The 12,574-nt window shown below is 44.1% G+C and overlaps 1 protein-coding gene across 7 annotated transcripts in view; it reads right to left on the bottom strand.

Moving 5' to 3' along the window:
- The window catches only part of herc1 (HECT and RLD domain containing E3 ubiquitin protein ligase family member 1), a 54,863-nt gene that overhangs the window by 9,698 nt on the left and 32,591 nt on the right, over nt 1-12,574 (bottom strand). For 5 of the 7 annotated variants that reach the window (XM_023426713.2, XM_087179405.1, XM_087179403.1 and 2 more), the window contains exons 46-71: nt 12,046-12,314; nt 11,497-11,549; nt 10,993-11,193; nt 10,658-10,832; nt 9,680-9,947; nt 9,221-9,434; nt 8,339-8,598; nt 8,080-8,207; nt 7,142-7,278; nt 6,400-6,600; nt 6,177-6,307; nt 5,833-6,050; nt 5,553-5,673; nt 4,713-4,859; nt 4,358-4,459; nt 4,091-4,264; nt 3,643-3,942; nt 3,476-3,541; nt 3,235-3,360; nt 2,881-3,019; nt 2,076-2,257; nt 1,751-1,906; nt 1,402-1,524; nt 1,187-1,289; nt 789-958; nt 348-486 (exon numbers count right to left, since the gene is read on the bottom strand). In XM_023426713.2, coding sequence (XP_023282481.1) covers nt 348-486; nt 789-958; nt 1,187-1,289; nt 1,402-1,524; nt 1,751-1,906; nt 2,076-2,257; nt 2,881-3,019; nt 3,235-3,360; nt 3,476-3,541; nt 3,643-3,942; nt 4,091-4,264; nt 4,358-4,459; nt 4,713-4,859; nt 5,553-5,673; nt 5,833-6,050; nt 6,177-6,307; nt 6,400-6,600; nt 7,142-7,278; nt 8,080-8,207; nt 8,339-8,598; nt 9,221-9,434; nt 9,680-9,947; nt 10,658-10,832; nt 10,993-11,193; nt 11,497-11,549; nt 12,046-12,314 — 4,303 coding nt within the window. The remainder of the gene's footprint in view (nt 1-347; nt 487-788; nt 959-1,186; nt 1,290-1,401; nt 1,525-1,750; nt 1,907-2,075; nt 2,258-2,880; nt 3,020-3,234; nt 3,361-3,475; nt 3,542-3,642; nt 3,943-4,090; nt 4,265-4,357; nt 4,460-4,712; nt 4,860-5,552; nt 5,674-5,832; nt 6,051-6,176; nt 6,308-6,399; nt 6,601-7,141; nt 7,279-8,079; nt 8,208-8,338; nt 8,599-9,220; nt 9,435-9,679; nt 9,948-10,657; nt 10,833-10,992; nt 11,194-11,496; nt 11,550-12,045; nt 12,315-12,574) is intronic. The other 2 variants (XM_087179407.1, XM_087179406.1) reach the window with 1 other exon arrangement.

A 12,574-nucleotide genomic window follows, 5' to 3' on the forward strand; every position in this document is an offset into this window, starting at 1 on the left:
TAATAGTTACATATTTAAATGAGTTCTTATATTTTAAGGGAGGTATTTTCACTGATTTTTAGTTTTACTGCTACATGACGTAGTCTCAGTAGTAACATTCTCTATCTCTGGAATGAAGCGTCAGGCAGCTTTCAAACCACAACACATGAAATTCCTCAGTGTTGTTGTTCATCACACAACGACGGTGCCTCATCTGACAACAATGTGCCGTGCCCCGCTTTGGCATTCACCTAAACGTCCCAGCAGCACTGCAGGAAATCTGACCTCCAGGATAAAGTGTCTGCCCAATACACAGCAGTGGCACGGCAGGGGGCATTAGGTTGCAGGTTGGGAGAGGTGAATCTCACCTGGCGCTCGAGGCGGCACGGAAGGAGCCGTCCACGCAGCACTGTGGCAGCGACCTGCAGAGATCTGGTTGATGTTCTTGCCCTGCAGCGCTGTCGCCAGTGTGGGCTCTCGAACGTGGTTGGTGTGGCCCAGACCCAGCTAGACGACAAAGTTACAGTTCACACAAAGTCACCGTGAATTATTCATTTATAATCCGCCGCCAACTAAATCCAGCATAAATAAATCATTTATAATCAGAATGTTTGTGTGTATAAAAACATCTGAAACCGACTCAGTTCATTTTGATTCTATGAATATTCCCTACCAAATAAAAGGTTAAATAGTGTTCTCCAACCTGACATCATCATTATTGATGCTGTGCCTTTGCTGACCCCTGTTCTGTGGTATTACCGTACAGACTGAGTGTCAGTGGATGTTCAGTGGGTGGATCAGCAGCTTACCTGTCCCTCTGAGTTGCTGCCCCAGGTGTAAACGTCTCCAGTGGAGGAGAGCACCAGAGTGTGCTCAGCTCCGACAGCGACATCCTGGATGTGAACCCCTGACAGAGCCGGCACCTGCTGGGGCCGGTTGTGGTTCCTGGCTCGGCCCTCTGGCAAACCAATCAGGCGGTCTGTAACAGAAAAGGAAAAAACAAATATGAATGATATGAATGCAAATCATTTGAGAGGCTGCAACCATTAAATATTTGGTATTTTCTGCTTAAGAAATTACTTAAATGATTATGTGGTTATCAAAAATAATTCCACATTGAACACCTGTTAATCGACCAATCGTTGCAGCTCTAATTATTCGTCATATTAAAAATTTGTTGTGGAGAAAAGAGGAAAACGTAGCGTACCTTGGCCGAACGTGAAAACTTTGCCATCTTTGGTTAAAGCCACAGAGAACTGAGTTCCACAGGCGACTTTATTGATGCCAATTCCACACAGCACGTCCACTTTCTAAAGAATGAAAAATTCAACACAAACCGACATCAAGTTCACTCAAAGAACAGTTTCATGGTAACTTCTGTTTTTACTGTTGAAATGGAGCAGCGGGCCTCACAGTGTGTACCTGAGGTGAGGACTTGGCTGTGGAATTGCCAAGTCCCAGTTTTCCATAGTCTCCGTCACCAAAAGCCCAAACCATCATTCCATCAGCGGAGACGACCAACGTGTGGTTCAAGCCACAAGCCACCTGAGGAACGAACACATGTCAACATCAGCTCTGAGCCGTCGTCATTTATCTGTTTTCAAAACCTTCAAATTATTCAATATAAGAAGGAAAAATATTGTCAGAAGCTTCTTTACAATCCTATCTTTTTTTCTATAATTGTCTATTTTAACAGCCAACAAAGGTCCAGCCGGGACGTACTGAATTCTACGAGTATGCTTTTCATCTTGACAGTATTTTTCTGTCCTACCTGTCCGACTTGGTAGCCCTCTAGAGCCGTGACCTTCTCTGGCAGCTTCTTGTTGGAGGTGTTTCCCAGCCCCAGTCTGCCGTAATCACCGTTACCAAATGTGAAGAGTTTCCCATCAGCTGTTACCACCGCCGAATGTTTGAACCCACAGGACATCTGGTGAAGAAAAAGAAAAAAAATTGTGGCATAAAAGAATAAAAAAACCTGAGAACTTAAAGTATATCTTACTTTTTGAACCTTTGAACTGTGATCTTCACTTTTACCAGAAGTGAATAAAATCCATTTTTACTGTACGCACTGTGTTCTTGAATAGAGTCAGACTGACCTGTACCACCTCCTCTCCTTGCAGAGCCTCGATCTGTCTGGGTCGGCGCTGGCGGTCGCTGTTCCCGTGGCCCAGCTTACCGTAGTCCCCGTCCCCCCAACTGAACACCTCACCACTCTCCGTCAAAGCCATGGAGTGACCGTCGCTGCCACATGACGTCACCAGCTGAGTCACAACAAAACCTGTGGGAAACAGGGACAACGAGAGGCTCAGGGTAGAGACACATTTCTTTTTGTTTTTTAAAAATTAAATTTAAGACTTTTTTTAAGCCATTTTACAACCTAATACCACAGAGAGTGAAATTTTATACACGTTTCACTGTCACATCTGTCAAAGAATGACAGAAATCCAGTAGAGACAATAACTACATGTACCGAATGACATTATTAACCTATTTTTGTCAGTACTTCCAATAACAACAAAAATTCTTAGTAATATAATAAGTCAACCTTCGACCAAGACAGCGTGCAAGACATTTATGGGGAGCTAAGCAATTAAAAAATAATTAATTCAACTGTGGCTAGCAGTAGTAATAAAAAAATATTATTATTGTCATGTATTATTATATATGAAACAACAAATACAGGAAGTGGAGACAAATGGCGACAACTGGCTGCGGCGAGAAGGAGAGATGAAGAGAAAAAGAAAGAGAGAAACGTAGATTTCACTAACATTTATATTAGATTTGTATTACTGATATTCATTCCCACTGTTAACGTATTACACACGCGCCACAAAACAATCAGTCATTTCAGTGATATACATCATATAATAGTATTTACTGTAACAACAACAAATGTGTCACCTTGAAGGGCGGAGATGACAGTGAGCACATGCAGGTCATCAGAGTTTCCTTGTCCCAGGCGGCCGTAGCTGCCCTCTCCACAGGCCAACACCGTCCCGTTAGGCTGGATCACGAAGGTGCAGTTCTGACCACACACCACCTGCAGAGGACAGGTGGCGACAAAGAGATGAGTGAGCAAATAAAGAAGAATACAACAGGGAGCAGATTTTAGCTGGTAAACAGCCTGCTGCAGTGTCAGTGTTAATATCTGTGGCTTGATGAAAACGCAAACTCAAAAATTAACAATTCGTTAACAAACTTTCTTTTTCTGCTGTTGTTAACAAGCAGATGACAGCCTGTGTGCTGCCTGTGTACCTGTTGTGCCTGAGAGAAAGACGGAGCAGTGGTTGGCACCAGGATGTTTCTGCCAGCCTCTGCCAGCTGGCCATGTCGCCCTGCACCCCATAGATACACATCACACTTCCCTCCAAGGTGCCAGTCCTGCAAACACACCAAAACACACACACATAAGTCAAATAAAGGGGTTTAAACAGCAGCTACCATGTCCACATACAAACTATTTATTACAGATAATCCAGATATGAATCTAAATGACCTCTGGTCTTGAGGTGGCCCAGGACATGATCTGTTCATCCATACCAGGGGCCCATTTACTGTTGTCCTGGAGAGACAGGGGACAAAGGTGTTGTTATGTACCGCACAGGTATTCATTACATTAGATATTACACTTCCAGGTGCACAAACACCAGCAGCCTCCCTCACCATGAGCAGAGCCATCTCATCTTTGGGCACAGGCTCCAGGTCAGGAACAGAGAAGGACTCGGGGAAGGTGGCGCCTCGAGCGAGGGCCTCCGCCGCCTTGACTGTTGTAGAGAAGCAGTCTAACCACGCCCACTCACTGGCGCTCCATATGGCGGTGCCAGACTCAGGTGGGCAGCGTCGCAGGTGCGGTGGAACAGGGGGGCGACACAGGAGCTGATCCAGGTGGAGACCAACGGCCAGGGAGGCAAGGCACTGCATGTAGGGGCTGTGAACAAGCTGCTCCCCACATACGACGTGGGGCTGGAAGGTGAGAAGGAAAGGAAACATCAGCCACGCCAGGACATTACTGCTCCAGAGTATAAAAGAGAATATTAAGACTATAAGAGAAAGGGTTGATTTAACTGCGAGAGAGACATTTTTATGGAGAGCATATTAACTGTCCTTGTACCTTCTCGTAGGCATACTGCTCCTGCAGCATGACTGGCAGTCTCTCCAGGAAGGCCCTCATGCAGGGCGCCATGTTAAGGCCGACTACGCCCTGCTTCTTCAGAGCTGTGCGGCAAGTGGCCAGCACGTGGTTGGACGCCATGAACTCTTTGGAGCTGTTCACAACCAGCACATCCTGGAAATGAAGCCATACAAAAGAAACAGACCAGAGAATAAATAAGTATTTTATTGAATCATGGAAAAATATGAATCAGGAGAGAAGTTTTACCTTTGACCTGTTGGAGCAGACAGCGACACCCACATCTGGGATCCAGACAATGTTCTGGATCGCCCCTGAACCAGCTACGACCGTCTGGAGCACCGACCCGTCCTGTTGAACATGGACACATATAAGCATAGTGACTCCAGTGGAAAGGTATTCAGCATCACTGTAAACAGCGGTGTGATCTTTAACTGCCGGTAGGATGAGTATGTGATGAACCCTTTGTTCTTTTCACCTCAATGTTTTTCATATCATGTCGTGTTTCACACTTACATCTTTGTATCTGTGCGACTTGTACCTGCAGTATTTACATATATACCGTGTGGGTGTCTTAAGCTCCATCTGTGTGTGTATTTCCTACCCGCAGGGACCAGATGTTCATGAGGCCTCCCACTCCTCCAGATGCCAGGGCCAGACCATCAGGGCTGAAGGCCAGCGTTCTGACTGGAGTGATGTGGCCCTTCAGCTGGAAAACGCACGTCGCTCCATCTTCTGACCACCGGGAAGACTGCAACACAACCAAAGCGACAGCTCATCAGGAGAAGAAAGCACCAAAATACATTTCGTGATTAGTACAAAAAATGTGCTTCAAGCATGCCTCTTATGACTCTAAGGATGAGTTGAAAGAATAACGGACTGATAAATTGTTATAAATCTAAATGTATAGTCAGAACCGGAGAGTAAGGGGGAACAAATGCAAGTCTCTTTCAAAAGAAACTAAAACTACCAGCTCACCAACGAGCCAGGTTGGAGGAAATATGATCACACTCTCCCCTTCCCAAGTTACAGTGTTGAGTAATGGCCAGAAGTGTTATGATGTCACAATGAAGTTGACCATTGACCTCTTGTATATAAAATGTCATCATTTAATTTTATCATTTTAGACATTTGAGTTAAACTGTGTTGTAATTAGTAAATGAATTCTTGAGTTATGGCCAAAAATGTGTTTCGTGGCGTCACCGCAACCTTGACCTTTGACCACCAAAATCGAATCAATTAATCCTTGAGTCCAAGTGGACATTTGTACCAAATTTGAAGAAATTCCCTCGAGGTGATCTTGAGATATTGCGTTCACAAGAATAGGACGGACAGACAGACAACCTGAAAACATAATGCCTCCGGCCCTGGCATAAAAAACTGAATGACATCTCACATCGACGTACACAGTGAGAGCAATTATTTGTGAAATCTAAAAAAGTACCATGAATTTAGGTTTTGTTTCATTGTCCCACCATCCCTCTGAGTCCGAGGAACAGGATTCTGGGAAGTTGGAGATGTCCTGAGGAACAGTCCAGACTGACACCAGGCCATTCTGGCAGCATCTGAAAAACACAGCGACACGTGAACCTGAGTACACCGGACATTTCATAAAAAATATAATTCATTCAAACTCATTGGAGCTCGAGAAGAACACAAACTCATTAAGTGTTGGACAAAACATGATCAGCCACAGTCTGGCCTAGTGTTATAGAACAACCTACATGGCGAGCATGCTGAGGGGCTTGGGCCCACGTCCCGGCAGGCTGCACCAGGCCACACCGTTAACCATGGAGGGGTGTCTAAGACTCTGCAGGCAGTACCAGCCAGAGCCAGAGCCTGAGTCAGAGCCGTGGCTGGCCCACAGCTTCACCAACTCCTCTTTGGCACAGGTGAGCAAGATCTGACCAGAAGGACTCCACTTCATACTGGTGATTGACTCCTGGGAAAACAACAACCAGATTTAGTGATGAGAGGAATTTTGGCTGTAAATCTACAGATAATCTCTCTTGTTTTATTTTATTCCAGATATAGATTAGACGTGACTCTTTTTGTAGTTTTAGTTCACCTTGTGTGCATCAATGACCACGATGGCTCCCTTTTCTAAGGGCTCTTTGGATCCAATCAGCAGCTTTCCATCTGCGTACCCCACAGCGAAAGGCTTGTCTTCACTGTACCAGGCAATGTGCATCACTGCCACTGAGAGAAGATAAAAGATTATCAAAGATCTGTAAACTACTGAGGACCTGGAGCAGGAGTTCTGCCATTCACAAAACAAACCCCCTTCATACCATCTTTCCTGTAGCAGTGCTCCAGCTCGGTGCGGTGCATAGTGGCGTTATCCAGCACTTCAATGAGACCCAGGGTTCCATCCATCCGACCCACCAGCAGCATGTCCTTGGGTTCCCCGCACCATAAGGACTCTGCCTCCTCTTTAGGCCAAGCCAGAGCTGACACCCAGTGAGGCTGCACGTCCAAAAGGCCCTTACCAGCTTGGAGGAGGGGAAAGGAGCTCACAGTTAACCTGGTCATTTTATTACAATGAGAACGTATCTTTACACTGTCTCCATTATATGGTGTTTTAAAATTTCTTGAACAATGCCCACAGAAAAAGGATGATGCACATAGTGTGTTTCATTTGCTTGTAAAATAAAGTCAGTGACATTTCAATGGCACAAGAGAAAATGTGCTCATGAAACAGGAATGTGATTGTGGACTTTCATCCTTGAGGCGATTGAAAGTGGCCAAGAACAGATGGCACATGCTGCAGGGTGTGGTGGGAGGCAGGAAATGATGATTGGATCACGTCCAGTCCCCGGGTATATTTATTTTTAAAGGGAGCTATAAAATCTTAATGCCCTCTCATTCATATTTTGTGGACCTCACACGCCGATCATTCGAGCTGAGCCACATTAACACATTTTACACTTCAACTGTTTTTCAAAACAACTCAAATGGAGCTCATCATTGACATACTGTACAATAAAAACAAGAATGAAAACTCCAGAGAAGCTTGATAAACTAAGTAATTACCATTAACTTGCCAGATGTTGACCATTTTCTCCATGGCTGAGGCCAGATATTTTCCAGTGACACTCCAGGCCAGAGGAGACAAGCAAGGATCACTGGGAGAGCCCAGGCCTGACATGCCCTCCTCTGAAGAGCCGTCACTGATGAGACACAAACACAGAATAAACACAGGTGAGACGTAGTTAAAGCTGCAATTTATATACATTTAAGTGTCTCCTTGAAGGCAGTGGAACAAGCTGTTAACACCATTATCACCATCTCAAGCTGTTATGGCAAACAGACTCACAAATAACACAATATTTACACATCAGATTTACATGGAGCAGTATTAGCATTCATTGGGAGCAGTGTTTGTTTCCGCCTGATGAATATAAGGCGGTTTTATCTCAACCAACTCCTGAGGAACAGATCTGGCTCTGTAGCAGCTCCACTTTCTCCAGTGAGTCACTAACTGTGTCTGTCTGCTGTTTGCTGCTGAGCAGGTAATGTACTGTGCTGTGGGATTATCAGAACTCGTTGGAGGAGAACTGCTGCTGGAAACACGGTTGATAAGCTCAAAACAGTATGTTTATATGATGCTCTGAAGAACTGAGGAAAACTTCACTGTGGGTTTCCTAACCTTCTCTATGGGCAACCTCGTTCACATTGCTCATACGAAACTGATATTGCTTAGTGCAGCTTTGACAGTCATAATACATGTATCAAAACCACTACATCTACACTAATCAAGGAAATTAAGACAAAACTGTAGCTGCAGAAAAATAACATCAAAATAATACCCACATGCCTCCACCGCAGACTTGTTATTAACTGACAAAGATGCACGATGTTCAAAAGAGTTTCCCTTCAAAATCTAACACTGAAGTTTCTTAGTAACACACTGAGGTTTCTGAAGTAGAACACAGGACATGAATTGTTCGAGGTGTGTCAGAAAGCCTTACTCTTTATTGAATATGCAGGTCTGCTGAAGGGTGTACTGGCTCTTGGTTACATTCCACACCCTGACTGTCCCATCGTTGCCACTGGTGGCCAACAGGCCTTTCTTACTGCACCAACCACATGTGATGACCTGAAGCAAACAGAGGAGGACTTTAAATACCGAATAGAAAGACAGGCATCACACAAACTATCACTATCAAAAACATTTGTATGGTTTCAAAACAATTTGTGGTTCTTAACATGACAAGGAAAATTGCAGACCCTGCTCTGGTGAGCCTCGAGCTTGATGAGGGAGCACTTTCGCAGATCCCCCGCCATGTCGGCAAAGGTCTGCGGCCGGCTCTGGTTGTTGTCGCGGTCGTGGGCGGCCAGTGTGCGGACCAGCTGCTGGGCAGCCCACTGGCGGTGCTGTGAGGAAAGCCTTGAGGACAGGCAACAGGCTGCCAGTGCGTTGGCCAGCTCCAGGGGGCCTACAGCGGAGGGATTATGGGAAGGATGGGCATACAAATGCGCAATTAGACCTGCTCGACACGGAACACAAGGTGACAAGGTAGCCCAGTGAGTGAGAGAAGGAACAAACAAATGAAAAAGACAAACATGAAAACACAAAAAGCACAGAATAACAAAAAAGGTGATCCCAGTGCACAGAGAGAAACAGTGCAAAGCTTCTACAAGCATGACCCCTGTGTGAAGGGAAGCTTAGCAGACATTAATGATGACTGCCATTACTACATGAATTACACAAAAACATAATAATTATTATGAGATGATTAACATCTAGCCCAGCAAAAAACACATTACAACACATTCCCTTGACATTAAAGCTGGTGAGGAACAGGTTACATAAAGGACAGAATCACTCCCCCTTGAATTCAATTATGCAAATTGCTGCTGTGATTCAAGTTTCATTACAAGCACAAAGGCAACAAATATTTTTGGAAAACAAAGAAACAGCTTACACAAGCATTATACAGTACAAACTTACTTATCAAAAAAACACCATATGAGATATGAAATATGTTACGATTCTGAGATACAATGACAGCAAATGAGATAAAGAAATACACAGAAACAAGTTCCATGTTCCAAGTTATCCAATCAGCCATTATTTATTTTTTCTCCTTCTCTTCCAAGTCTACAAACCTCTTTTCTCCATATCAGCCTTGTCAAAAGCAGGTCTGAGTCTGGCCCCTTTATCTGCCAGAAGAGCTACCAGAGCCTGTGTGACCACAAAGTTGGGAGAGGTGATGAGCTTGTTCTCCTCGGCCACACCGCGCAGAAAGCTGGGCAGGAACTTCCTCTGGATGGGGTCATCCACTGTGGTCAAGTTCATGCCCGTAGCTGCGGAGATCAGGTTCTGGAAAAGGAAGAAAACAGCATCATTATGAGTTGGTGTTAATGATCAGCATCTGCACAGGGAACAGATGTGGGAGTATTTGCATTAATAAAAACATACTGTTATGAAAGGACTACCTATAATCATTTCATTACTAGCATCAGGTCTTTCCAATAATAAGTTAAATTGAACATCAGATCTCAGGATTGAGCTCAATAAAGCTGTGATAAAGAATAAGATGAAGGCTGATGAGTCACAGTGTGTACCTGGGTGCAGAGCTGCACCAGCAGCTTGGCGGCGTTGGGACTGTTGGAGGCCAGACAGCCCACTGCTGTGCTGAGGTAAGCCAGACAGGAGATGGGTTTGCTCGCCTTGGCGGCCCCACGCGGCCTTTCAGCATGGCCAGAGCCCGATGTAGGACTGGTGGAAAGACCGGCTCGGCCAGCTGCCGCCAGACACATCAGTCTGACCAGAGTCCTGATGTCAGTCAATCCGAGAGACTCTAGACCTGCTGCAAGGCTGCAGCTCGAGCCGCTGTGAGGGAAAAAAGGAAATTGTGTATTACACAACAAAGAGATATAACAGTCAACTTTAAAAACATTTTTAAAAAACTGATATAATTTTCATCCATTAAGCAGAAATTAATCAAATATTTTAGGATTATAAGAGCTCTCTTCATTCAAATTAGTGACTAAACAACAAGGATAAAGGTTGAATAAAAACATTCTGATTTAATAATGAACAATTTAATAAAGACAAACTATCTTCATGTGTGAGAGAACATTTAGAAATACACATACAGACAGGTTTGGCACCATTCTGCAACACATACACTGTACATCTAAGAAATTGCTATTGTCTCTATGGTTTCATATTTACTGTGTCAGTTTTAGTGAATGAATGAATGAATGAATGAATTTTTATGAATTTCTGGCATCTTGAATTTGTTTCTTTCCACCACCAGGGGGTGCCAAAGTTAGAAATCCCACACATAGTGCCTTCACAAATACAAACAGCTTAATAAATAAAAATTTGTTCAGGCCAGTGTTTCCTCTCATGCTTTCTTTTATCCCACATAACCTGAAGTCTGTTGGGTTATGGAAAAAATTTACCCATAAAAATGTAATTTCCTAAATTGTGTCAGCTAATTAAAGAGGAATAAAAGTCAGAAAACAGCAGAAACAGAAAAATAAAACGCAGGCCTTATAAGCCCCCACATGCACAGAGTGTGTGAGGAAGGCTACCTGACAGACAGCAGGGACAGGGCTCTCATCACCATGGTCCTGGCCAGCAGCACCTGGGCTGCAGCTGTCACCCTCCTCAGCGCCATCACTCGGTCATGTGGGTTCTGCAGAGCTGCGGCCTGCTCCCCGAGGGTCACCCTGCCCGACGAGCTCTTATCCACTGAGGTCTGGCAGCCTAAACACAAACACAACTCAGTTTATTCCTATTACATATGCGAGAGAATACAGAGTCAAGGTCTGAACAGATGGCTTTAAATAAGTTTGAGTCAGGAACACACAACACACACAACTATATGACACTGAGGCATTAATGAGAACAGGAACCCCCTCCTCACCTATCTGCAGCAGGGTCTCTTCCATACTGTTGGTGGCCGTGACCATTGCTATGGAGGCTCCGAGTGGGTCGCTGTCAGGGAACTGCACAGCCTCAGGGACGATCCTGCGCTCACTCAGACCCAACGGGCCGGCCAAAAGCTCAAATTCTTCCTCCCCTGTCAGCTTCTCATCTTCATCAACATCCAGCATGTCCCAGTCCTCTGCAGCGGGGGGCGAACAAACATACAATATTTCAAATCAAAGAACAAACATATACAGTTCTATGCAAAAGTTTGTTATTAATGCACCATAACTTTTTATTTCATGAACTTAAACAGTAACCCTTCTAATTCAGTACTTAGGTATTGGAGCTGTTGTATTTACTTCATTTCACTTCAAAAATCATCAAAATATGTAATTCCCCCAAATGTTCCCAAACATTAATATAAAAGTGCAGTTAGATATGTCAGTGCCAGAAACATTAAATACATTAAATTGAACTTCAAATGATCATCAGGTGTTACCTTCATAGACACTGTCCTGCTTTCCCAGAAGGTCGGGAGCCTGTCCCTTATATCTGAATACGAACCACAGAATAAAATAACATGGGAATTGATCAGTTTTACTTCCTTTAAAAAATATGCTAACACAAAACAGCACAGACATAATACAGGATGCCTAATAATACCAACATACACACACGTATATACAGAGGCAAAAAATGGTAAAGCTTTAATGGACTCATAACAATAGTCCAGACTCTCTCAAATTGTAATAAAAAAATTATAATGCAATAAATGAGTGTGAAAACATTTTGCAGTCCTTCTGGGTCCAACTATACAAACAAATTTGAAAGCTGACATCAAATTTTAGGAAAACACCCTGAGTACTCTGTTAACCCCTGACATAAGTCCTTGGTAACAGGTAACATTTAAATTGTTCCACACAACTGTAATAACTATAGCAAAATCAACGCTGGATTTTTGAATAAGAGAGCAAAAACATAAATAAACTACACTAACATGATCCAACATCACATGTCCTTGTTCAGTCTCTTTCTCACGAGTGCATACCTCTCCACAATCGGGACTTTGGCCTTGCTTTTGATGGCCAGGTACTTCTCTCTGCAGCTACCACACAGCAGGTAGTAGGGATTTCCGCTGCCACACTCCCCTCCGAACCAGCCGTCCACATAGGAGCCGTTACTGCGGTAACCTTGCCGGTTGGCGCTGCGGCCGCAGCCCGGGTGGCTCTTTTTCATGTGTTGATTGAAGTTGGCCACGTTTGCCTCGCACAACTCGCACACCACCACTTCATCTCGATCGTCCGTCTCACATACGTGCTGCGAGGTACGATGACACACAGACACACAAGCATTCACATTCATGAAGATGAAACGTGTATTTAACACAACACACACAAGACACAGTTGTTAGGCTTCAGAACAGCAGAGAAGGATTCATGCAATGTAATATGTTAGAAATATGAGTCAGTGATAGCTTTGCAAGAATTTGAAGCGACAGTCAATTATCAGCATTCAAAGTAATCTTCTTGTTCTCCAAGTGTTTAGTCTTTCACTTCATGCCAGTTGAATCATTTGGG

This window comes from Seriola lalandi, unplaced genomic scaffold (assembly GCF_002814215.2).
Source record: "Seriola lalandi dorsalis isolate HSWRI2012SDOR001 ecotype SW California unplaced genomic scaffold, Sedor1 jcf7180002054835, whole genome shotgun sequence".
NCBI lineage: Eukaryota > Metazoa > Chordata > Actinopteri > Carangiformes > Carangidae > Seriola > Seriola lalandi.